Source organism: Moschus berezovskii, chromosome 17 (assembly GCF_049115385.1).
Source record: "Moschus berezovskii isolate FMDL1 chromosome 17, NW_MosBer_1.0, whole genome shotgun sequence".
In the NCBI taxonomy this organism is placed as follows: domain Eukaryota; kingdom Metazoa; phylum Chordata; class Mammalia; order Artiodactyla; family Moschidae; genus Moschus; species Moschus berezovskii.
Window position 1 is genome coordinate 40,305,307 of NC_142476.1, and position 26,573 is coordinate 40,331,879.

Here is a 26,573-nt window from a genome sequence, read left to right on the forward strand (position 1 = left end):
CCGTGAGGCCCCCGCTACCCCCAAGAGGTCCCTGGGCAAATACCAGAGACCTGGAAGTCAGCCAGGGGCCTGAAAGAACACACAGCACACACGATTCTGCTCCATCCTGGTGCCGCTGCCATGGGAGCTACCGCATCCCGCTACGATGGGAGCGGGAGCTGGCAGCAGCCAGGTGACTTCTAACGTCTCTCCCACCCTTCGATTCCAAACTTATTCCTCCTGGCCCACACCCAGGCTTGTCTTCAATTCCAGTGGAGCGTCTTTCCAGAAATGCTGTTGGCAGTAGCCTCTCATTGCTTGGATCATGTAAGGCAGGCATTATTGTTCTTAAGAAGCTTTGCTAAGACTTAGAAGACTCTAGCCTGCCTGCCTTATTTGTTTCTCTCTATTTATTTTTGAGAAGGTGGGTGATAAGCCCTGGCCGTCTCTTCAGATCCATGAGAGGAAGTATCTGAAGCCAGTGCAAACTGCTGGTGCAGAATCAGGGTGGGCAGCCACACCAACACTGCTGTTTTGGCGGCCACACCAACACTTCTCCTGCCATCTCTGCCAAGGATGCACCCTCAGGGTCCCTCTCCCTGGGGATGTTCAGGAATCAAAATATGGGGCCATTCTGACCCCAGAAGTAGTAGATGGTATCACACGGCCTGATGTCTGCTTGTCCTCGGAGTGTCTGATTTGGAAAGAAGAGCAAGTGTTCCCAAGGGCCACAGGCATGGTTTGACCCAGCAGGAGACCCTCGTTAGCTAGAATCCCAAAGGCAAGGCAGGTAGAGGCCTCTCACTCCCTGCAGGCCTCGTCCGTCGCCCTCATTGCACCTGGAACCCGTGAGAGGCAGCCCCAGAGATGAAGTGTCCCAGGAGGTCCTGTGGCTCATGGTGGCTCTGAGCCTGGGTTGAGCCTGTGTGACCAAGGCTGCCATCGGCTTAATAGGTAAAAGGTGCTCTGAGGTCAGGTGGCTGCCCACCCTCCCTTCAATTGGGTTCTCTTCTGCTTTTGGATTTCTACTTCCTAGACCTGGACTGAGGAGGCTGCTCTAAACACTGTCATCTAAATACATCTGGTCTCCATGGAGCCACTAGGGTGGCTGCTGTTACCTGGCAACCTCCTCCCTGGGCAGCAGGAGGGACTCCTGCGTTCGTCTGTGTGTGCTGAGTAAGGATGGAGCCCCAAAGTGGTTGGGCGGTTCACGTGAGCATGTCGTCAGCGCTGGGTCTCTCCAGCCTCGCAGACTCTCCTGGCTTTACTGGGGCAGGGGTTTTATTCTGCTCTGAAATACAGGAATGGGATTCCCCCGTGCCCCCCTACCCCCTCCACCCTGTACAGCCTGTGAGTAGCCAGCCGAGCGAAATTCCAGATTCCCTGTCTGTTTGCTGGGCAGCATCACAGCCTCTTTGGTCTTGACTGACCAGGGAGAAAGACAGGAGGACACCTGTAACTGGCTCATTTTCTTCTGGCTGTTTTTAACCTGTCAGAGCCACCCTTAAGTTAGCTATCAGGGACCAATTCTGGAAGGATTTCCTGATACCAACCATAAAACTAAAAATCATTTCATGGCTACACATCTATGAGAGAGGCAAGGCCGAGAGGGCCTGGCTGTTTCAGCTCGGAGCAGAGAGTGGGACTGACCCTAATTAAAATGCTCTGAGTCAGGCATTTCTTGGCTTGCAGGAGTGCACCACCCCCACGTCTCCTTGGCCATGTCTCGTGATTGCCCATCGTCCCAGAGTGCTCAGCAGGGAGCGCCGGCCTCCCAGCCGTGAGGCTCTGGGGTGGGCTAAGCCTGCCTCTTCCTGGCCTCGGTGCCTGAGCACACCAGGAGGACCCAGAGCAGCCTAGCCAGTCCGGGTGTGGTCTGGGAGCAGGAGTTGGAGATGAGGCCTAAGTTCAAGGACTCTCAACAAACCATGGCTTTAAAAACAAAACAGTTACTTTTAAATCTTACTGTTTCTCTCTTCATTCTCAGGGGACCTTGCTTATTTTTATAAATTTTCTTCTCATGAGAATTTTTTCCTCCTCCCACCATCAAGCCCACCTCACCCACCTGGGTTCCCATCTGTGGCCACCCCTCCCCTGGGCTGTGGATCCCACCCCTTCTTTCCTGTTCAAGGACTTGGCTCCTTTACTCCACCCCCATTTTCCGGCCATCCTATTGGCAAAGCTGGTCAACAGAGTTTTCTGTATTGCCATCTCCTCTTTTTGCTTCCTTCTTCTTCCTCTTCTTTTCTCTCTTCAGTTTTTCCTCCATGTCATCATACATCCTGTTTTCAAGGTCCAGTTGCCCCATGGATGTCAATTTACAAATACCTCATTTGCTTGAAACAGGATCCAAAAAAGCTCTGGCTCTCCCTGGTGGACCTCTCCCAGGCTTTTGTCCCTACCTCTTCACTCCTGTTGCTTTTCATCAAGGTTCGAGGCCCTCCCTTTTTGTGGGAACATGACCTGATGGACTGATCACTCCCTCCCTTTGCAAACTGTCTTCACTTGACTTCTGGAGTACACACTGTCCAGACTTCCCACCTGCCTCGTTGGCTGTGCCTTCGCAGTCTAAAGCAGTGATCCTCCACCCTGGCTGGCGTTAGGATTGTCTGGGGAGTATTAAAAACAATTGCTGGCTCCTGGGCCCCGCCCCCAGAGTTTCTGCTCTGGTTGATCTGGGTGGGGGGCGCCTTTGCCTTGTTCTTTTCCTCCATTTCCCCATGAGACCCTGTTGTGCAGACTCGGGAAGGGCCCCCGGTCCGACATTGGAGCGCCTTGGCTCCATGCTCAGATGCTCCTCTTTCTTCATTCCCAAGATGATCTCATCCAATTCCACAGCTTTAAATACCATCCAAAGACTGATGGCGATGACCTCTTTCTGAACTCCAGACCCACTTATACAACTGTCTCCTTGACATGTCCGCTTAGATACCTGATAGGTATCTTTTTATTTTATTAATTAATTAATTTTCATTTTTGGTTATGCTGGGTCTTCATTGCTGCATGAGAGGTTTCTCCAGTTGGGGCGAGCGAGGACTACTCTCGAGTTACAATGTGCAGGCTTTCTGTTGCAGTGGCTTCTGTTATTGCAGAGCACAGGCTCTGGGGTGTGCAAGCTTCAGTAGCTGCGGCTTGCAGGCTGCAGAATACAGACTCAGTAGTTGTGAGTAGTTGCACAGACTTAGTTACCCCTCAGCATGTGGGATCTTGCTGGAGCAGGGGTCAAACCTGTGTTCCCTGCATTGCAAGGCAGATTCTTAATACTGGACCACCAGAGAATACCGCCCACCCTGCCCAACACATGGATATTTGGAACTTACTGTGGCTAATGTGGAGCTCCACCCGATCTGGAAATGGCACTGCCATTTAGTTACTCAGACCAAAAACCTTAGAATCATCCTTGGCATCTTCTTTTCTCTCCTACCCTACATCTAATCTATCAGTAAGTCCCTGGGGCACCACCTGCAGAATAGATGTTAAATCCAACCCTTTATCACGTCCACCACTACAGCCAGCTCCCAGCTTATCCATCCACACTGGGATAGCCTCTCAGCCAGTCTGTCTGCCTCCACCGTGGCTTTCCACAGTTTATATAGACACCATATAGATGCTAGAGCAGCTTTGTATATTGAATTATATTGTTAACATTTCCCTATTTTCAATAACTTCCCATCAAACTAGGAATGAAATGTAAATTTTTTTACAATGGCCTGTATGGCTTCACGTGCTGTGGCCCTTGGCTGTTCTCTAATCTCATTATCACTCACATCCTTGCCATACCAGTTTCTTTACTGTTGCCCCTGCCTCAGGACCTTTGCACCTGCTGTTCTTCTAACTAGGGTACTCTTCCCCTAGTTACCTCTGTTGTCATTTCCTCAGTGAGATCCCATATTTATAGCAGACTCTTTGGCCACCTCATGCGATGAGTTGACTCACTGGAAAAGAGTCTGATGCTAGGAAGGATTGGGGGTGGGAGGAGACGGGGACGACAGAGAATGAGATGGCTGGATGGCATCACCGACTCGATGGACATGAGTTTGGGTGAACTCCGGGAGTTGGTGATGGATATGGAGGCCTGGCGTGCTGTGATTCATGGGGTCGCAAAGAGTCGGACACGACTGAGCGACTGAACTGAACTGAATCCCTGCTTTGTTTCTTATGGCATTGTTAATCCTTGGCACTATATTATATATTTGCATATGATTTACATTATACAAGGGCAAGGACTTCTGTATAAGAATAGCATTTGATGGAAATTACCTGGAGGTCCAGTGGTTAAGACTCCAAACTCACCACTGAGGGCCCAGGTGCAACCCCTGGTCGGGGAACTAAGATCCCACAAGCCACATGACACAGCCAAAAAAAGAACAGCATCTGGTATATACATGGCGGGTGCTCAATAAATCTTTATTGAAACATTTGAATCTTCAAGGCTCAAACCTCCCCTTCTGGCCACTGCTAAACTGAGCACTGGGCAAGAGACATCTCCTGGCCCAGTCTGTGACAGGTGTCATTCCTTGTCACCTCTGCTTGAGGCTCTAGACCAGAGGTCGGGAGACTTTTTCTGTAAAGGGCCAAATAGTAAATATTTTAGGTTCTGAGGGCCACACAGCCTCTGTCGCATCCACTTAGTTGGGCCCTCATAGTGCCAGAGCAGCTGTAGATGATGCAAAGCAAATGAGTGTGGCCATTTTAATAAAACTTTATTTGCAAAAGTAGGCAGACCCACTGGCCATCGCTTGTTGACCCCTGCTATAGACTCCTACTGATTCTGAAATGTTTGGCCTTTTCCCCAAATTTTCATGGGCATAAAAGAAGTACTTGACAATCTGATGGGCGGGATGAATTTTTTCCCAGAAGTGGGGAAAGCTCCTCCTGGAGCAGCTCTGGCTTGTTTAACCAGACCATCCACTTCCTCACTACTGGGAAGATGCCCGTGTGGAGCATGGCGAGAGTATGTGGACTTTCTTCTTAAAGGAGCCACAGCAGCCTTTTCTCCGCCATCCATCTTCCAAAAAGCAGAGCTGCAGAAGGTACTGCACTCATGGGCACTGTGGGCTTTTTACTGCTTGTGACTTAAAGAAAGGAGGGGACTGCATTTCGCTTTCTCGGGTTCTCCTACAACGTACTAGAACAGCATACAGTGTTTGATATGCACCATTCGCTTGGGGATCTTGAAGCTAGGCTGGATGAAAAGACTTGGATTTAAACTCTGCCTCTCCCACTGACTAGCTCTGTGACCTACTTTATAGGGTTGCTGTGATGGTAAAGTTAAGGAGTGTTTGTAAAGTATGTCATCATAGCTGCTAACATTTATTAAGTGCTTTCAAGGCATTGTGCACTTTGATAAATAAATTAAGGTATTATCTGATCCCTCACACAGCCTCTGTTTTTGTAGATCAGGAAACTGAGTTTAGGGAATTACCTGGCAATCCAGTGGTTAGGACCCTTTGCTCCCAATGCAGGGGGCATGGGTTTCATCCCTGGTTGGGAAATTAAGATCCCACATGCCACACGACACAGCTGAGAGAAGAGGAAACAGTTTAGAGAGGTTAAGTCGTTTGCCCAAGGTCACACAATGAATGTGTAGCAGAGCCCACATTTAAATCCAGGTTGTCTGCCACCTTCATAGTGCACATAACAAGCATTCCATAAACAATGGCTCTCGGGACTTCCCTGGTGGCCCAGTGGTTGAGAATCCACCTTGCAATGTGGGGGACGTGGGTTTGATCCCTGTTTGGGGAACTAAGATCCTACATGCCACAGAGCAACTAAGCCCGTGCACTGCAACTGTTGATCCCACATGCCACAACTAGAGAGTCTGTGTGCCACAACAAAAGATTCCACAGAGAAACAATGAAGACCCCATGTGCCACATCTGAGACCCGATGCAGCAAAAAATACATATATATATTTTTAAAAATGATGGCTCTAGTTACAGCCATTGGTAGCTGCTCCAGAAGGTTTTGTGTCTAACTAAGGAGTAATTTTGAATATGATTCGGCAGTCGTGCATCCAGGCAGCGTTGTTTTCATTAGCCCCATTTCACTGATTCTCTTGCCCAGGGACCCTCAAATGAGGCTTCGATATTTGCTCTCCTCCCACTTTCAGAGCCTGTGACCTTCCTGGTGCTATGAGTAGCTCCTGGCAGCTGCCGCTCTGTGGCCAGGGCAGGGGTGGAGAGGGAGGAGACCTTGGTTGTTCACCTTGATGTTGCACTTTCTGAACAGCTTCCAAGGTATGAGCTCAAGCTGTTGACAGAGTACCTAAAATTCTTTCGTCACTGACTCAGAGACATCCCCATCCTCCTTCCTGTTCCCTCTCAAGAACTGTGCTGGGTTATTGCATTGATTGAAGATCTCCTTGTCCCCTGAGATGATGGAAATGTTTTGTCAACCTACTATAGAAGAGTGGTCAAAGGATAGGCTTTGGAACCACCTGCCTAGTGAGCTAGGAATACTAGTTCTTGAGAGCAGAGAGCATTACTGAGTCTTCTTTGGCCCTGAACTTATGTTTGGCTAAGTGCTGCGTCATTGGTGTAACTAAGAATATGGAATGTTCCTTCCATTTATTTATTTGTTTGGAGTATAATTAACTTACTTTATTTGTTTCAGGTGTGCAACATAGTGATTCAATATTTTTATTCACTATAAAAGGATCACCACATTGTCACCATACAAAACTATTATAATATTGACTCTATCCCCTACCCATGAATTGTTTTATAACTGGAAGTTTGTAACTCTTGATCCCTGTCACCTATTTTGCCCATCCATTGCCCCTCACCCCCACCCCAGGAATCACCAGTTTGTTCTCTGTAGCCATAGTCTCTGTTTCCTTACATTTGTTTGTTCTGTTTTGTGGCTGAGTAATATTCCATTGCATATATACCACTTCTTTATCCATTTATCTGTCGACGGACACTGACGTTGCTTCTGTAACTTGGTGACTGTAAATAATGCTACATGAACTATCACTGTGGTTTCATTATTCTTAATAATCTTGGCTAATGCTTATTGAGCATTTTTTGCTTACCATGGTCCATGCTAAGCCTTTTCATGCTTTATATCATTTGATCCCCGAAACCAACAGACCTTTCTGCAATAAAGGAATGTTCTACATCTGCACTGTCCAATACAGTAGTCACTAACCATGTGTGGTTATTGAGCATTTGAAATGGGGCTAGTGCAACTAAAGAACTGCGTTTTTACTTTTGTTTGATTTTAAATTTAATTAAACTCACATAGTCACATGTAGTTAGTGGCTACTGTATTGGACAGCTTAGCTCTAAACAATGTTTTTAACGTCTTTTACAGATGAGAAAAAGTGAGGGTTAGAGGGTTGAGTAATTTGCCAAAGGTACTTTATAGTAGTAGAGCCAGTCTTTGGACCGGTGTTTCCTCTCCAGAGCCCTGGCTCATCACCACCATGCTATACACTCTCTCTATTATACCTTTTGCAGAAGTTGTTTCCTGGTTGCAAACTTTTCCCTAACTCTTCCTACCATGTATACGTATACAGCACCCCCTTGAAATGTACAAGACCTATCCAAAGAAAGTTGGAAAACTTACCAAAGGATATAAAAGAAGACCTATGTAAATGAAAAAGAAAAAAAAATTCCAGGGACGTCCCTGGTGGTCCAGTGGCCAAGACACCACACTTCCAATGCAGGGGGCCCAGTTTGATCCCTGGTAGGGAACTAGACCTTGCATGCCATAACCAAAAGAGTTCCCATGATACAACTAAAGGTCCTGTGGGCCACAACTAAGACCTGGCACAGCCAAATCAATTAATTAAAATAAATTTTTAAAAATATCTCATGTTCCTGGTGGGAAGACCTGGTATTGCAAAAGTACCATTTTTTCCCCCAAATAATCTCTGGACTGAGTATAATTTGCTTCCAAATCCAGAAAGTAATTATAGGGAAATGTTATTCTAAAAAAATATGCCAAGAGAGTCAAAACACTTTTGAAAAAGGATGGTTGCAGATGGAGTGGCCTCATTCTGTTCATAGCAAGATGTCTAGAAAAATGGTTTATTAAATCACAAATCGGTACCAATAAATGTGAAAAATGGGTTATCCATCCAGAAATTAATAAAGCTGAATCCTTACCTCATGCCATACATAAAAATCTATACATTAAAAAAGAAACTAAGAAAGTCCTAAAACTATAGAAGAATAAAGGTATTTTTATAGTATTAGACCAGGGAAAATGGAAAATTATAAAGGAAAAAATAGACTGATTTTACTATACAAAAAATAAGAATTTCTCAATAGGTAAAAAAGCACCATAAGCAAGGTTCAAAGGCCAGTTGAAAAATAAAAGAAAAAAGAAAGGTCAACTCACACTGGGCAAAAAAACAAACAAATACAAAAACACCCCACATAGCAACACACAGGATTAAAACCTTAACTAACAGAGAGTGTTAACAGAGCAATCAGAAAAAAGACAAACAACCAGGAGAAGGTTGGGCAGAGGTGTGCGCAGGCAATTCACAGAAAAAGAAATGCAAATGGCGAATGAGGGTGTTCCACTGCCTTAGTCATCAGAGAAATACAATTCAAAGCAGTCAGATACTGTTTTTCACCCACTGGACAGGCGGAAATTAGACTACTTATCCCCAGTTTTGGCCTGCATGATGGGAATGTAAATAAGTCCAACATTTTAAAACGGCGCACAGCAAGATCCAGCCAAAGTAGTTATGAATGGTCTTCAGCTCTGCGGTTCCACTCTGCACACTGTTCTGTTTTACCATACAGAAAGAGCCACCCAGGCATCCCCAGATGTGCGCTGCAGTATTCTGTGTAATATCAAAGAAGTGAAGACAATAGCTGTATCTAACAATGGTTAAAGCATGGTGCAGCATATTTTAGAACACACTTGTGGCTGTTAAAAAAGAATGGAGTGGATCTCTCTGTAATGATATGGAAGTATACATTTGATATATTAAGAGAAAGCAAGTTTCAGAGCAATGAGTACAGCATGATCCCATTTCACTCTTTTAAGTCTTTGTATGCAGGAAATGTCATGAACCTCCGTCCAGAGTTCATCAGGCACTCTGTCAATTAGATCTAGTCCCTTAAATCTATTTCTCACTTCCACTGTATATTCATAAGGGATTTGATTGAGGTCATATCTGAATGGTCTAGTGGTTTTCCCTACTTTCTTCAATTTAAGTCTGAATTTCGCAATAAGGAGTTCATGATCTGAGCCACAGTCAGCTCCTGGTCTTGTTTTCGCTAACCGTATACAGCTTCTCCATCTTTGGTTGCAAAGAATATAATCAATCTGATTTCGGTGTTGACCATCTGGTGATGTCCATGTGTAGAGTCTTCTCTTGTGTTGTTGGAAGAGGGTGTTTGCTATGACCAGTGCATTCTCTTGACAAAACTCTATTAGCCTTTGCCCTGCTTCATTCCGTGCTCCAAGGCCAAATTTGCCTGTTACTCCAGGTGTTTCCTGACTTCCTACTTTTGCATTCCAGTCCCCTATAATGAAAAGGACATCTTTTTTGGGTGTTAATTCTAACAGGTCTTGTAGGTCTTCATAGAACCGATTAACTTCGGCTTCTTCAGCATTACTGGTTGGGGCATAGGCCTGGATTACTGTAATATTGAATGGTTTGCCTTGGAAACGAACAGAAATCATTCTGTCGTTTTTAAGATTGCATCCAAGTACTGCATTTCGGACTCTTTTGTTGACCATGATGGCTACTCCATTTCTTCTAAGGGATTCCTGCCCACAGTAGTAGATATAATGGTCATCCGAGTTAAATTCACCCATTCCAGTCCATTTTAATTTACTGATTCCTAGAATGTCTATGTTCACTCTTGTCATCTCCTGTTTGACCACTTCCAATTTGCCTTGATTCATTCACCTAACATTCCAGGTTCCTATGCAATACTGCTCTTTACAGCATCGGACCTTGCTTCTATCACTGGTCACATCCACAGCTGGGTATTGGTTTTGCTTTTGCTCCATCCCTTTATTCCTTCTACAGTTAGTTCTCCACTGAGCTCCAGTAGCATACTGGGCACCTACCGACCTGGGGAATTCCTCATTCAGTATCCTATCATTTTGCCCTTTGTTACTGTTCATGGGGTTCTCAAGGCCAGTATACTGAAGTGGTTTGCCATTCCCTTCTCCAGTGGACCACATTCGGCTGTGGTCCATGTGATCAGATCGGCTAGTTTCCTGTGATTATGATTTCAGTGTGTCTGCCCTCTGATGCCCCCTCGCAATACCTACGGCTGGATGGCATCACCGACTCTGTGGACATGAGTTTGAGTGAACTCCGGGAGTTGGTGATGGACAGGGAGGCCTGGCGTGCTGTGATTCATGGGGTCGCGGAGAGTCGGACACGACTGAGCGACTGAACTGAACTGAACTGACTGATGCAGGAAAAGAGTTGGAGGGCACGCATATAAGCTGTTGACAGTGGGAGCAGGAAGAGGAAGTCTTCATATATATATATATATATCTGTGTGTGTGTGTGTGTGTGTGTGTATATATATATATGTATATATATATATAGGGCTTCCCTTGTGGTTCAGCTGGTAAAAAATCTGCCTGCAGTGCAGAAGTCCTGGGTTTGATTCCTGGATTGGGAAGATCCCCTGGAGAAGGGAAAGGCTACCCAGTCCAGTATTCTGACCTGGGGAATTCCATGGACTATAATACAGTCCATGGGGTCGCAAAGAGTAGGACACAACTGAGCGACTTTCACAACAACAACAATGCATACACACACACACTTCCATATGGCTTACACTTTTACGATGAGCAAATAATGCTTTTAGAATATATCTTGTTTTAAGGTATCTTGACCTGAAAAAGGAGTCTGAGTTCCAGCCATGGCTCCCTCACTTAGCTGAAAATCATAGTGAAGAACTTACCCTTCTTGGACTTTAGTCACTTTCTCTGTTTAAAGATAAATAAGTAAAATTTTAAATTTTTCCATATTTTTCAAGTGTTACGGTGGGTGTGGCTCCTTTATATTCAAACAAGTGAGTAGGCCTGTGTTTTCCTTCCTTAATATAGGAGTTGCACTAGATCTCTAAAAATCCTTCCAGTTCTTACATCTAAGAAGCTCTGATCTCAGATTTTCTTGGATTTTGAAATTAAAAAAGAAAGCTGGGGGGGCACTTCCCTGGTGGTCCAGTGGTTAGGACTCCACACTTCCAGTGCAGGGAGCCTGGGGTTTGATCCCTGGTCAGGGCACTAAGCTCCCATATGCCATATGGCATGGCCAAAAAATAAAAACTTAAAAAAAGCTGGACCTGATGTCATGGTTCTCGGTGGGAACCCATGCAAGTGTACCTTCAGCCACTGCAGTTTCTGGAGGCTCTTTGCTGTTTCTTTTAGTTCTAGGAACCTCTGCTCCTGGGGCTTGCCTCTTGGGAGGAGGGGCAGACCCTGCAGGACGGAGGCCTGTCCGAGGCCAGCAGGGCCACTGGGTTTACTCTGGGCCATGGAGAAGAGAAGCTATTTTTGTCGTGGGGCCTGAATGGTTGGCCTCCGGCCAAGAGCGCGTGCTTGCTGGTGTGGCCGATGCGTCTTGCCTGCTGAGGCCGTTTCTGCCACTGCTTCCAGAAAACACTTGAGAGCACGTTCGTCCAGTGCCAGGAGCTTAAACCTGAGATGAGGGTACCGAGATGAGTGTTCTTTTTTGTGTGTCCTTCCCCACTCTGGCCTTTAGAAGGGCAGCAGTAGACCAGAGGGAAGTGGGAAAGACTTTCCTCCCAGAGCTTTGCTCCTTGACAGAGGCCCCCCTCCTCACAGCGGCTGTGGAGGACTCAGTTCTGATCTGGGCTTTCTTGTCCTTATTGGAGCTGAGCAAGCGGCCCTTGCCCCCATCAGTCTCCTGAGGTTACTCCATGCTGCAGCTCATCTCACCTACTGGCCAAATCTATTTTTAATATGAGGTTTGTTGCTGTTCAGTCACTAAGTCATGTCCAACTCCTTGAGACCCCATGGACTGCAGCACACCAGGCTTCCCTGTCATCACTATCTGCCCAGGTTTGCTCAGACTTCGTCCATTGAGTCAGTGATGCCATCCAACCATCTCATCCTCTGTCATCCCCTTCTCCTCCCTTCAATCTTTCCCAGCATCAGGGTCTTTTCCAGTGAGCCAGCTCTTTGCATCAGGTGGCCAAAGGTTTGGAGCTTCAGCTTGAGCATCAGTCCTTCCAGTGAATTTTCAGGGTTGATTTCCTTTAAGACTGACTGGTTTGATCTCCTTGCTGTCCAAGGGACTCTCAAGAGTCTTTTCCAGCACCACAGTTCAGAAGCATCAATTCTTTGACCCTCAGCCTTCTTTATGGTCCAACTCTCACATCCGTACATGACTACTAGAAAAACCATAGCTTTGATTATACAGACCTTTGATGGCAAAGTGACATCTCTGCTTTTTAATACTCTGTCTAGGTTTGTCATAGCTTTTCTTCCAACAAGCAAGCATCTTTTAATATCATGGCTGCATCATCATCTGCAGTTTTGGAGCCCAAGAAAATAAAGTCTGTCACTGCTTCCATTTCTTTCCCCATCTATTTGCCATGAAGTGATGGGACCAGATGCCAAGATCTCAGTTTTCTGAATGTTGTCTTAAGCCAGCTTTTTCAATCTCCTCTTTCACCTTCATCAAGAGGCTCTTTAGTTCCTCTTCAGTTTCTGCCATTAGGGTGTCTGCATATCCAAGGTTATTGATATTTCTCCCAGCAGTATTGTTTCCAGTTTATGATTCATCCAGCCTGGCATTTCACATGATGTACTCTGTATGCATGATATTAGATTATTTCCTTTTTTTAAAAAATTTATCTAGTTAGTTTTGGTTGCACTGGGTCTTTGTTGCTGTGTGCAGACTTCCTCTAGTTGCTGTAAGCGGGGGCTACTCTTCATCGTGGTATGTGAGCTTCTCATTGAGGTGGCTTCTCTTGCTGTGGAGCATGGGATTTAGTTGCTCCGTGGCATGTGGGATCTTCCCAGACCAAGGATTGAACCCACATCCCCTGCACTGGCAGGTGAATTCTTAACCACTAGACCAGGAAAGCCCCCAAATCTTTTTTCAGTCCAGTCTGGGAATGGTGTAATTCTTGGTGTAGGGCTCAACCTAGGCCTGGCGGGTTCCTGGATCCATATCCAGCCAGCTTCCTCAGGTAAACCCAGTGTCCCATGTCAGCCTCTGACAAGAAGGCCATTGGAGTGGGTGCCCACGTCCCTTAGCCCTTGGTTTGTGCAGAGGGGCAGCTTCAGGCAGGCCACCATGTGGCCAACTCCAGGGCGGAGCGAGGGGATTTACTGGGCACTGTGTATTCATTTGTATACATTACTGTAGGTACCCTGGTGGCTCAGATGGTAAAGTGTCTCCCTGCAATGCGGGAGACCTGGGTTCGATCCCTGGGTCAAGAAGATCCCCGGGAGAAGGAAATGGCAACCCACTCCAGTACTCTTGCCTGGAAAATTCCATCGATGGAGGAGCCTGGTGGGCTACAGTCCATGGGGTCGCAAAGAGTCGGACACGACGGAGCAACTTCACTTCAGAGCTCCTAGGGTTATATAGCTTGGTGGCGCAGGCCGGAAGCGTGGTATCACGTGAGAGCCACATGTGGACCGTGACTTCCTCGCCAGCATCAAGCTGTCATTGTGACAAGCACACGGAGTGCCTCTTGGGGATTGGGCTCTAAGTCAGCGTCCCTCCTATGTCCACTGACACCTGTGGTACAGGAAAAGCAGCTGGTGCAGGCAGCTCAGGGTTGATTGTGTCGGTCATCGTGGATACATCCTTTGACTGATGTTCTTAGCTACTTTCTTTTTTCTTTTTAGTTTCATTTCTTTCTTTAGTTTGCCTGCATTGGGTCTTCGTTGTGGCATGTGGGATCTTCTTTGCGGTGAGCGGGCTTAGTTGCACTGTGGTACATGGATCTTAGTTTCCCTACCAGGGACTGAACCCACATCCCCTGCATTGGAAGGCAGGGGATTCTTAACCACTGAACCACCAGGGAAGTCCCTTTAGTTACCTTCTTGATTACAGACCTTCTGTGGCCCTCCTCTTCATCCATTTCTAATCTGGGGGGATTTTGTTTTTCCTTTCAGTTGCAGAGCTACTTTGCCGCCTGTGAAGATGAGACCCCTGCCATCCGCAACCACGACAAAGTCCTGCAGCGTCTGTGTGAGCACTTGGACCACGCTCTGCTCTATGGGTAAGAGGACAGCAGTTTCTGGAGAGGACTATGCGGCTGGACAGGGCAGGACCAAGGCCATGAGTAGCCTCCAGAGGGAAGTCCCTAGCCTTGTCTGCCCTTTATTTCTTCTTTCCTGGCAGAAAGACATTGGTCTCACTCAAGGGGGCTGCAGACTCTCTGAGGTTGTCCCAGTAATCCGTCTCTGAGCAGGCATGAATGATGGGGGAAAGGATTAGCCACAGATGAAATGATGGCATGAAGGCCTGGTGGTAGAGGAGGAGGAGACTTGTGGGTGCCCTGGGAATCCCAGCTTTCAGCCTTGCACTTCCTGCCGACACAGAGGCTGGTGGGCCCGCTGACCACAGCGTCCCAGGGTGGCCCCATCCAGGTCACAGCAGCTCCTGTCCTACTTTCTCAGGCTGCAGGACCTCTCATCTGGCTACTGGGTGCTCGTGGTTCATTTCACCAGGAGAGAGGCCGTCAAGCACATCGAGGTGCTACAGCACGTGGCCACCAACCTGGGGCGCAGTGAGTAGAGCCAGGCTGACTCGGGGAAGCTCCGCCCTCCCTGCAGGTAGCTTGGGGCTCAGGTCAACCTGGGAGGCCAAGTGCCTCGTGGTATCCTGTGGCGGAGGGCTGTTAAAATGCCAGCGCTCTCCACAAGGCCTCGCTTCTCCCCAGCACATGACACCTGGCTGCAGCCTCGTGGCTCTGGGGGAGGAGAGTAAGATGCTAAAGAGAGCTGGGCTCCTCCTGAATCCCAGCCCGAGCATGAGTGAGGGGTCTCGCCTCCCTCCCTGAGCTATGATCAGTGTCAGCTACAGGGTCAGCACAACATCCTTACATTTCTCAACCCATCTGGGGTTTGCAGTCTGTCCTGTCAATCCAAGTTTCCTGGCCAGTTATAGGCTCGAGTCTGATGAGGAAGGTCAAGATTTCAGGGTGTGTCACTCCCACAAGAGAGAAGGCTGTTGGGGTGTTTGTTCTCCTCGGCCACTCCTCCTCCCTCCCCTCCTTGCCAGGCCAAGGAAAGCTGGCACCTGCTGGACCTTCCTCCCACTTAATCCTGCCCTTCATTTGCAGGCCGGGCCTGGCTGTACCTGGCCCTCAACGAAAACTCCCTGGAGAGCTACCTGCGGCTGTTCCAGGAGAACCTGGGTCTCCTACACAAGTACTACGTCAAGTGAGTGTCTGGACGCTGGGTCTCACGCACGCAGCTCTTGCGTGCCCCTGAGCCTCGTCCCAACATCGTATCCATGCACACACCACACTGTGCCCGCCCCCCAGGGGCCTAACCCGGCTGGGCAGCCTGAAGACACACCAGTGATGGCCTGAAAGCCAGTGGAGCTTGCCTGTGACGGCTCTGGCCAGGAGTCCAGGTTCCAGCTGGACTCCATGAGTCATTTGGTGCCTGATTAGCCTTTGCCTGACCTTCCAGCCAGGCCTCAGACCTGACCAAAACACTCAGCCTTTGCTGGCATTCCTGCAGGAAGTATTTAGAGCAGCTGCCGAGATCTGCCACAGGCCCCATATCTGAAGACACGGGCAGTAAAGTGCCTGTGCCTCCAGACCCAGGCAATGGTGCTTGAAGGGGGTGGGCAGAGGCCGCATCCAGCTTGGGGGTGGAGGGAGGATGTCACACATCAAACTTCAACACACCTGGCTTGTTGGGGAGGCAGGGCCATGCTGGAGACCAGGCCCAGAGCCACTGTGAATGACCCAGTCTCATGCCCCGCAGGAATGCCCTGGTCTGCAGCCATGACCACCTGACCCTCTTCCTGACCTTGGTATCCGGGCTGGAGTTCATTCGGTTTGACCTGGACCTGGTGAGACATCCCGGCTCTCACTGCTTGTAGGGGCAGAGGGGTGGGCGGGGTGGGCGAGGTCCCACCCAGGGAGCCTGATGGGCGAGGCTGAGTCTGAGCATCATCCTGTTTGTTCAGGAGAGGGGACGGCTCAGGGGCTACCCCGGAGAATTGAGGTGACTGTCTTGGCCAGAATTCCTGGTTTGGGTGGCTCCTTCCTGTCTCTGTCCCAACCTGGAGAAAATCCACATCACCTAGAGTATTTCAGCACTTAATCCTTCATGTTCAGAGCATGAGTCTGTGAGAGTCGAGGCAGATTCATCCCTGTGCCTCCTGAGATCCTGGAAGCCTCTCAGCTTCCTGCTTCCCAGCCTCCCTCCTGGTCATGGTCACAGTCACTCACTGGAGCCAGTGCAGTGCGGCCCAGGAGCTTCAGAGGCACCTCTGCAGCCTCATCAAGATGCAAGAAACTGCCCCCTCCTAACTGGGTCACCAGCCTAGATCCAGACTCCAATAGCACAGACTTAAAAAGTAGTAGAACCTGGAGAAATGAGTACAAGAAGTTACGGAGGGTCAGGAGGCCCAGTGGGCACTGTCATCCCTGGGCCCCAAGCCCACAGCCTTATGGGCCACAACCATTCACAGTCCTCCTCTCAGCAGTTTATTTCTGGATTTAATACCTTAAGCACATTGATTTCCAAAGAAAAACCAGCCTGGGAGAGTGTGAAGGCAGGTCCGAGGAAGGCCATGTATTTAGCCCCACCATGGCCTGCTGGCACCCCAACCTGCCTCTTCCTCTCTCTCCCCAGGATGCCCCCTATTTAGACCTGGCCCCCTACATGCCCGACTACTACAAGCCCCAGTACCTGCTGGACTTTGAAGACCGCCTCCCCAGCTCGGTCCACGGCTCAGACAGCCTCTCCCTCAACTCCTTCAACTCCGTCACCTCCACCACCCTGGAGTGGGATGACAGCGCCATCGCCCCGTCTAGTGAGGGTGAGTGCCAGGGCGGGAAGGGGCTGGCCTCTGTTGTGAATGGATTGTAAGCCATGTAAGCCTGGCCAGGGGGCATCTTTCTCGGCTGGTCCAGTGGTGGAAATTCAGAGTTAAACCAGGCCAGTCACTTACCGGCTCTTTTCTTTCTCAATGTCCCAGTGGTGGCTCAGAAACTGATTCTGGGGATCAAAAGCCACGATGAGATCTTATGAATGTTAGACCCCTTTTCAGAAGGCTGTAGACACGCACCAGGGCAGTTCTCTATGGTCAGAAGGATCAGGAAGGCAACCTGGAAACTTCCTGACATTGCAGGGGTGAGCACCGCCCACTTTGGGGGGGTGGTCCTACCCTCGATTCTAGGTAGAAAAGGCTAAGCAACCCCTGGAAGGAGGAGGGAGAACCCAATGGGTCTCAAAGTTTAGAGGCAGAATCGCCCCCATTGCCCCTGGTCCATCGATTTCTGAGTCCCTGCTATCCTTGACAGTGTGTCGGAGGCAATCATACACATGGCAGCAAAGGCCAAAAAAGAACATCCTCACATCTGTAGTCATGTGTTGTCTTAGTCCAACAGCTGGTTGGAACAGCCTGGTTTCTTCCAAACCTTTGGCCTCTGTTGATTTGTAAAACTGGCTGTTTCCCCACGTGGTAAACCAGAGCCGTTGATGTACTGCACCCCACCTCATCTCCAGCGAAGGGGCTCCAAGCACCAGTTCAGCCCCAGGGGCACCCAGAATTGCATCAGCGCTGAGACCTTGACCTTCTTTGTTTCTGCCTGTGGTATGGTCCTCTCTCCCAGGGAGGGCAGTTACTTTCAGTCTGGTGTTAGCTAGATTTGTATTGCTCTCATAGGAGCAGGAGATAGCAGCTCAGTCTCCTTGGACTGGGCTCAGGGAGGTCGGCGGGACAGGCCTCAGGGGAGCAGCCAGACTGCCCAGCGACGGAGGTGTCCCTTGAGCCCACCTCATCTTAGCTGCTGGGTTTGGCAGGAAGGAGGGCAAGGGTTAGGAAAGGAGGTTAGGTGCAGGGGAGCCATGTTCTTCCAGGTTTGGAACGGATTGCCCCCAGGTCTTTCTAGGGGTCAGAGGTCACTGGGCCAGTGTCCGAGCTGCGAAGCAGCTGGGATCCTTGTAAGTTCCCCTGAGGTGGTCAGAGAACATATGGAAAGTTGAATTTTTCCTCTCTTGTGTTCTTCCCATGTCTCCCACCCTGTTGCCCCCAACCCTCCCTGTCCTGCCAAACTACCTGTGTTTCTAATCTTCAGTTTTGTCCCTCGTTTTTGTAGATTATGATTTTGGAGATGTGTTTCCAGCAGTGCCGTCTGTACCCAGCACAGACTGGGAAGGTGGGACACAGTCCGCTGTTACCCTCTTTTCCTGTTTTGCAACCTTTCCATACCAAGCTTGCTGCATGATTCAGAATCAGCTTGTTATTTATGATAATGTTAATGATCGTAATAAAGCCAAGTCTGGTGTTCTGACAGATGGAATTCTGCAGTAGAACTTGACCTTGAGGCCTAGGCCAACCCCTTCTCCCAGTGCAAGATTCTTCCCTTTATGCCATGGCCTTGAGTCGCTGAGTGCGTTTTGGGGACACATGGATCACCCATCCCGATTCCAGTGCCAGTCATGCACCAGACGTGTACAGGGGACTACCAGCTGTGGGGCCCTAGTGGAGAGATTGTTTAGGAAAACACTGCCTTTGAACATGGGGGTTGCGAGCTCCTTTAGGTCAGATGCACTTCTGTGTTACAGACATCAGGAGGCAGTGCAGACGGCTTGATCCACTTCTTAACGGCTTCTTTGTGGGTGTCTTTGGAGGAGATTGAAGTCTGAATGAGGGAAATTGCCCTAGCATGGCTGAAACATCCTCTTTGAAATTTTAAGGTCAACTAAAGTGAAATCTGTCAGGCACTTCCCTGTTGGCCCACTGGTTGAGACTTTGAGCTGCCAATGCAGGGGGTATGGGCTTGATCCCTGGTCAGGGAATTAAGATCCCAAATTTCATGCAGCGTGGCCATAAAGATTAAAAGAAATCTGTTCACCCTTGTACCCTGTCCACTAGGTGGCAGCAATGCTTGGGCCTTTTTCTACTGGTGATGCAACTTCTGGGCTTGAGAACAGCCCTGAAGCTATTCTTGGGATTCCCATGACTATTCCAAGCAGAGGACTTCTGAGAAGGTTAATCCTTCCTCCTTAAAGCTGAGGCCAAAACCAGAGCCCCTCTTAATAAACAGCGCTGCCCTGAGGGCCACTTCTGCCCAGGGTGGGTGCGGGGTCAGCCTCTGGAGGAGGTGGTTGCCCTGAGCCAAGGGACGGTGATTCTGCTCAGAGCTGGCCCCTGTGTTGTTACAGCTATCATCTGAGTCACGGATGATGGAGGCTCTTTTCCCAAGTAATGTGAGTGTGCAGTAGCTTTGGTTTGAGGGAAATAAGATATGGCTTTGAGAAAAATAAATTTATGTCATCTGGCCAAGAGAGTAGCATTGAGGAGTCCCCCATTTTAAGTTGAGATTAGCTTGAAATCCAGAATTCCATCATAACATCATTTATCCTTTCTGCCTCTCTTCTTGCAGTTCACATGCTGGGCATTGATCCCCGCCCCACCCCAGGTCTAACAACTAACCCCCTCCTGACCCAGCTACTTTCCTGTTGCAGTCACTTGACAAGCAGGGCCTTACCCTCCTCTGAAGCCCTCCAGAGCTCCCTGTGGCCTGAGAACTAACAGCCCAGTCGCACTGCTTGCTCAGGCTGGGCTGGGCTCCGGGGTGGGGTGAGGTTGTCCCAACAGTGACCACCCACTTTCCTGGTTCCTGGAATGCTGACAATGCCCTGAGCCGGTTTGGCAGCTTCCCTGAGGCGGCTCTGTCTTCTCACACCTGGAGAAGAGCAGGATTTGGAGGCAGCTCCGGTTTGGCAGCTTCCCTGAGGCGGCTCTGTCTTCTCACACCTGGAGAAGAGCAGGATTTGGAGGCAGCTCCGGGCCCTGGGGTGGAGAAGGGGGAGGCCTTTCCAAGAGCCCTGGCTTATGTACAGAACTGGTGGGTATTTATCCCAGCCTGGACCCCACCACGTCCAATGATCTGCTTGCTCCCTTCCTGGGACCCCTCCCCTGGGAAGCCACACCTCTCGGGGTCAAACAGGAACATGTGGACTTAGCAAGAGCCTCCTCTCAGACTGAAGGGCAGGCTTTTCTGCATCTGAGAAACAAGATCTGGGGGTCCCTGGTGATTTGAAGAAAAGCTCCTATTTCACCCGTGTTTCTCTAGCAGAGCTGGCAGCTGCTCTTTGCCCCTCCTTTGGCCTGATATTAAAAGACAGTGTACTTTTGATGCCATGCTGCGTCAGCAGACAGCTGCCCCATGGCTTCCCAGATCCACGAAGCAGGTTGGGCCCTTCCAGATGAGGCTAAGGGTGGGAAACCTGTGCACCACGTCTCCTCTGGCAGATAAGGGCCAGCACGATGTGCGCAGGCTGGCAAATGGGGCATGAACATCCTGTGTCCTTTGCCATCAACCGTCACCGTCACCCAAGCTATCCTGCCAGCCTGGGCGGCCTTCCATCTGCCACTAGATAAACACCAGTTATGCTTCCATGCTGACACTCCCTCCTCTCAGTGTCCCATTCCAGGGACCTGGCATGGACAGCTGGGGGTGGGAGGGCTGTTAAACCAGCTCCTCTCCAGAGGGCCTGTCTCCCTGGGAGAGAGTGCCCAGGGAGGGCCAGCAGGCAGGCTGAGGTTTGAATGCAATGAAGTTCTCAGCACCTACCTCTCAGGGGAGAAGGGCCCCCGAGGCGCCTCTGCGGGGGCAGTGACTCTACACACCTTTCTCCCTGCTCTGCCCTCTCCTCTGTGCTCCAGGCCCTTCCTGCCCTTCCCCCGCTCCTCACCCTTGGACTCCCTGTCCTGGCCTCTCGGCCTGCAGCCCTCATTTTCTCTGATCCTGGTTCTCTTCTCTCCTCCTTTGTCCCTCTGTGTCTTCCACCATGGGGGCCCCTTCAGAGAATTTGGGCATCTCAGTCCTGTCAAGGGCATGTTGCGCTAATGGAGGCGCATGTTAGCCTGCGAGGCATGCGGCCCATCTTCTGAGCCATCAAGGTCACCACCCCACGGGGCTTAAACCTGGAGCCTGCTTAACCTGGAGGCTCTTGACTCAAACTCGGCCAAATTGTTGAGAGCTCTGAGGTGGGGGGCACCCAGAGGGGGTGGCGATGGCATTCCTCCAAGTTGCTCTTGAAGCACAAATCCCACATCCTGCTGGCAGGAGGCTTCCACTCCTGAAACAGGGCCACCCCGGTCAGAATGCCCGGGGAAGAACTCACCTGCCTCCCTCCCGAGATAAGGCATGCTTTGAGGGCCTGGGGTCCCCAGCTGGTGTCTGAAGGGCTGTCTCGTGTTTCCTGTTCTCCCAGACGGAGACCTAACAGACACTGTCAGCGGCCCCCGCTCCACCACCTCAGACCCAACCAGCAGCAAGGCCTCCACCAAGAGTCCCACCCAGCGCCACAACCCCTTCAATGAGGACCAGGCCGAGACTGTGTCCTCCTCCGACACCACGCCTGTGCACACAAGCTCTCAGGAGAAGGGGGAGCCCCACAGCCCGGACCCACCGGACACCTGCACAGAGCTCGAGGTCATCAGGTCAGCGGGGAGGGGCCCGAGAGGCTGGGCGAACGGCCTGGTGTCCCTCCTGTCCACTCCTAGCGTCACTTTTTAGTCCACACAGACTAGGACCCACCCCCTTTCACCCCGAGGACATTCGGCCCTCTTCCTGCAGACCAGGTACCCCTCCCCTGTTCAGTAGTTCTTTGATCAAGAGGAAAAAGAGGGCCCGAGCCTAGAAGATGGGTGGCACAGGCAACAACACGGACGGCTCCAGGGGCCGGGCCCAGGCTGCCGGGGGCATTTGTCCGGTCCATCCAAAAAGTACCTTCAGCCTGGACTTCTTTCCAAGGAAGTTCCTGGACATTAATGCACAAGTTCTGAGATTTGTACCAATTCTAGTTGAGCATGGCTCACTGAAAGAAGAGCGTCTCCATCACATTGATGGGGACGTAAAAGGAAGGAGGAGGTGGATGACAAGGTTGGAAACTCTTGGCCAAGAGCCTCTTCGGCTCCCTGACCACCTCCGGCTCCTGCTCTTGAGTCTCTCCACCTGAATAAGAGGGTTCCCGGCCCAAGGGAGGGGGGCGTTGCTCCCCAGTGATTGGAGCCAGGAGTCCCACTCCCAAAGGCTGGTTCAAATCAGAGCAGCTAGAGAGGTTCAGGCCTAGAGTTGCTTAGCCAGGTCCACTCCAGCCAACTCGGAATCATGGAGCCAGGAATTTGAGCACAAAAGATTTTGAGTCTTTTGTATTATCCATTACAATACCTAATGTAAAGTGAGGTCAGCTCAGGGTCCACTGCCCACCTCGTGCGGGAAGGCTGAGTAGAGGGGTCACTGGTCTGACCAGCCGTGACCTGTTTCCATTCCTGAGAGCACAGCTAGCCCAGTGTGCCACCAGCTAGAACTCACAGGACCCGCTCAGGGGTTCCCCTGTGCCTTCCTCGTGCTGGCCCTGCCTCTGCCAGCAGCGGGAGGTACTCGGCGCCTGAGCGGCTGTTGGCCCCTGGCCCAGGGTCCCATGCCTAGTGCTGCCCAGGACTCCTGAAGCTCTGACCCGCTGAGCTCCTTGCCCAGGTTCACCTGTTCTCACCCAGCCCACCTCGCTGCCCTCAGGACCAGTTGCTCGGCTTTAAACTTCTCCCAATCACTACCATCCAGGGTCACCAAGAAGAAGAAAACAGGCAAGAAGAAGAAGCCCAGATCAGATGAGGAAGCAAGTCCACTCCACCCAGCCTCCACCCAGCACACATGTGCCCGGCAGGGCAATGGCGACGCCGTGATCAGCAGCCCAGGCCCTGGGCGGGGCTCCCCAGACACCACCCTGGCCTCCCCGCCGCAGGAGGGAGAGGGGCCTGGCAGCACAGTGGAGGGCAGCGAGCGCTCAGAGCCCGGCCAGGTGGCCCTGCTTATCCCCGAGATGAAGGACACCTCCATGGAGCGTGTGGGGCAGCCCCTGAGTAAGGTCATCGACCAACTCAATGGGCAGCTGGACCCCGCCACCTGGCACTCCCACATCGAGCCCCCGGACCAGTCCTTTCGGACCGGCTCTCCCGGGGACGCCCCGGAGAGGCCGCCATTTTGCGACTTTAGTGAGGGGCTTCCAGCCCCAATGGACTTCTACCGCTTTACCGTCGAGAGTCCAAGTACTGTTACATCAGGTGGCGGCCACCATGACCCTGCAGGGCCTGGCCAACCGCTGCATGTTCCTGGTAGCCCTGCGGCTGCTGGCCAAGAAGAGGCGGGGGGAGGAGCGAGACCAGGACCGACGCCTCGGCCCTTAGAGGACACCCCGGGGGATGCGCAGAAGCCAGAGGCCGGGGGACTGGACACCCGGCTGCCCCAGGTCAGCGAGGGGCTGGAGCCAGAGCCTGGGACCCAGGAGGCTCTTTGCAGACTCAAGGGAGACCAGCCCAGCCCCTGTCTGAGCAGCGCCGAGGACTCCGGGGTGGAGGAGGGCCAGGGGAGCCCTTCTGAGATGACCCACTCGGCAGAGTTCAGGTGAGCCAGTCTGTGCCACATGTGTGAACCACGCCTCTCCTCGATCAGGGCACGCTGGGCATCTGCCCTCCAAATGGGCCAAGCACAGCTCCTGGAAGCCCTAGCCTGGGCGGGGAGGTAGGAAGGGGTGTGGCCCTCTGGTGTCACCACACCTCCGTGCACGTGTCCTCTCCATGTGCCCATGTGGCCTCTCCCTGCCCCTGCTCCAGCTGACCCCTCGTCCTCCCCACACTTGTCCCCTCACAGGGTAGACAACAATCACCTGCTCCTGCTGATGATCCATGTGTTTCGGGAAAACGAAGAGCAGCTCTTCAGAGTAAGTCCCGGGATCCCAAGAATGAGCAAGAGCCACACAGGGAGGGCACGGCTGGATGGGCCCCGCGCCTGCTCAGAAAGGGGCGCGGGGTGTCCGGGGTGGGGTGTGGGCCTCAGGGTCTGACATCTCTACTCCGGCCCCCTCAGATGATCCGGATGAGCACTGGGCACATGGAGGGCAACCTGCAGCTGCTGTACGTGCTGCTCACAGACTGCTATGTCTACCTGCTCCGGAAAGGTGCCTGCCGCCCCCCGGTCTGGGCCAGGGCACGTGGAGGATGAGACTGACTGCTTCCTCATTCCCTGCACCTGCCACCCCCCACCAAACCCCCCCCGCCCCCCTGCCCCTGAATGTCTCACTGCTGCACGTGGTGATGAACATGCACAGCTGGGAAGGGGCCGTCAGCGTCCCAGGACGTGAGCCTGGGGGCCCCTCCATGAGTCCCCCATGTCATTCTCCTACCCCGTCATTTCAGATCGCAGGGTGAGGGTGGGTCCTCAGAGAAAAGGTCTTAGGAAATGGGGCAGGGGGAGGGCAGAGAGGCCCCCAGGGGTAACAAGCATTGGGGTCTCCTCTCTCAGGGGCCACAGAGAAGCCATACTTAGTGGAAGAGGCTGTTTCTTACAATGAGCTCGACTACGTGTCGGTGAGTTCGGGCTCCGCGGCTGGTGTGTGCTGTCTGCAGGTCTCCGCGGGCCACCCACCCTCAGAGCTGCAGAGCAAGGCCAACCCCTGGCCTCAGTCCCGGGGTGGGTGCCAGTTCTCATCTATCCCCGGGATGCCGAGAATAAAAACCAAGCCCAAGGGTCCCTCTTCCTCCTCTGTACGTCCGACCATCCCTTCCCACTTCATGGTGACCCCAGTCTGTGCTGCTTCCCTCCCCAGCCCGCCCTCTATCTGGCCATGGCTGCCCCTATGGCAGCCACAGCCAAGTTCCGTGTGCATGTGAGGGTGTGGTTTCCGGCAGGTGGGCCTCGACCAGCAGACGGTGAAGCTGGTGTGCACCAACCGCAGGAAGCAGTTTCTGCTGGACACGGCGGACGTGGCCCTGGCCGAGTGAGTGACATGCCCCTTCCGCCGGCCAGGAGACGGAGCATGCGCTACTGGCCTGGCCACACCCCCGGGGGTGGAGGGTGGGAAGTGGGCTACTAAGAAACTAAGCCAATACAAGTTTCGTTTGGAGCCTGCGGCCCAGGCAGAGAAGCAGGGGGCTGACAGACACACTGACCGACTGGTGACCTCAGACCCTCAGTGGCCCCCAGAGAGAAAAAGAGGGCTGGCAGAATCACCCCCACAGGCGAGAAAGCACAGCCCCTGCTTTGGGGCCACGGGTCCACTCCTGCCCCACGTGCTTCCGTGCGAAAACTGTCTATCCTGAAGTCGGGTCTTCATCCGAGTCCTGCTGTGTCACCTCATCCGGGCTTCCCTTGTGGGCAAGACCCAAGGCCCCTTGGCCATCGTGAAGAGTTAGGCTTCCCAGCCCGTTTGATGACCATGGACTGCTGCCACCTCATTGCCCCACCCACCACCTTAGCTCTGGTTCCAGACGGGTCCCTCCCCTCAAACCCTGTGACCCCTTCAGGTCAGACGTCCTCAGGACTAAGCCCTGTGACTGTGAGGGGTGGAGGCCCCAGGCCTCTGACAGCAGACCCCACTCCCCGCACAGGTTCTTCTTGGCGTCTTTGAAGTCAGCCATGATCAAGGGCTGTCGGGAACCCCCCTACCCCAGCATCCTGACTGATGCCACTATGGAGAAGCTGGCTCTGGCCAAATTTGTGGCCCAGGAATCCAGGTGTGAGGTAGGAACCTGGGGAGGAGAAGCTGTTGTCCCCGAGAAGCGAGAAGCGAGCCCTGGTGTTAGGGCCGTGAGGCACAGGCAGCGGTCTCTCATGTCTCTGCATCACCTGCCTGCAACAGGCTCTCCCCTCCTCCCCAGCCTCGCTGCCTCCCCAGCTGGGCTGTGTCCTCACCCTGACAACCGCCCTTCTTGCTTCTGAGCCCGACCTCACCACTCAGTCCCCTGCCCACTCCCTCCCCAGGCGACCGCTGTTACTGTGCATTTCTATGGGCTTGTGCACTGGGAGGACCCCCAGGACGAGTTCCTGGGCCCTGCCCCCTGCCACTGCTCACCCCCCGAGGGCACCACGACCAAAGAAGGCGTGCTGCATTACAAAGCGGGCACCTCCTACCTGGGCAAGGAGCACTGGAAGACCTGCTTCGTGGTGCTCAGGTGAGCACTCTGGCCTGGAGGCTGGGGTGGGGGACAGCACCCTTCTTCCCACGGAGATCCCAGAACTTCTCTGTGGTATCAGCCACGTGGGGCCCAAGGAAGCCCAGGACATCTCAGGTGCAGACTAGGGCTGCTGTCCCCAGGTCTGGGGGTACGCGTTCCCTGCGGTACCTCTGTAGTTTTTCCACCCTCCCAGCTGCCCCAGCCTCCTTGGCCTCTGGGTTTCAAGCCCCAGCTTGTGAGGATCCCCAGGATGTAGGCTCTGCCGGCCCCCAGATCCCAGCCCAGACTCACCCCTGCCCCCGTGTGCCCCTGCAGCAACGGGATCCTCTACCAGTATCCTGACCGCACTGACGTGACACCACTGCTCTCGGTGAACATGGGGTGAGTGTCCTGGGCAGTGCGGTTGCTGGGCAGGTACTGGGGCCGGTGTTGCTGCTGAAGGTCAAGGTCTAGCTGGGCCT

General features: G+C 51.9%; 1 protein-coding gene across 2 annotated transcripts in view; it reads left to right on the forward strand.

The window, feature by feature from the left end:
- Positions 1-26,573, forward strand: part of PLEKHM2 (pleckstrin homology and RUN domain containing M2) — a 41,018-nt gene that overhangs the window by 11,480 nt on the left and 2,965 nt on the right. The window contains exons 2-16 of one of the 2 annotated variants that reach the window (XM_055419280.2): positions 14,073-14,179; positions 14,580-14,689; positions 15,245-15,344; positions 15,900-15,987; positions 16,776-16,962; positions 18,245-18,304; positions 21,372-21,600; positions 22,724-23,563; positions 23,810-23,879; positions 24,026-24,116; positions 24,461-24,525; positions 24,847-24,935; positions 25,546-25,678; positions 25,919-26,109; positions 26,428-26,493. In XM_055419280.2, the coding sequence (XP_055275255.2) occupies positions 14,073-14,179; positions 14,580-14,689; positions 15,245-15,344; positions 15,900-15,987; positions 16,776-16,962; positions 18,245-18,304; positions 21,372-21,600; positions 22,724-23,563; positions 23,810-23,879; positions 24,026-24,116; positions 24,461-24,525; positions 24,847-24,935; positions 25,546-25,678; positions 25,919-26,109; positions 26,428-26,493 (2,426 nt within the window). The remainder of the gene's footprint in view (positions 1-14,072; positions 14,180-14,579; positions 14,690-15,244; positions 15,345-15,899; positions 15,988-16,775; positions 16,963-18,244; positions 18,305-21,371; positions 21,601-22,723; positions 23,564-23,809; positions 23,880-24,025; positions 24,117-24,460; positions 24,526-24,846; positions 24,936-25,545; positions 25,679-25,918; positions 26,110-26,427; positions 26,494-26,573) is intronic. The other variant, XM_055419281.2, reaches the window with a different exon arrangement.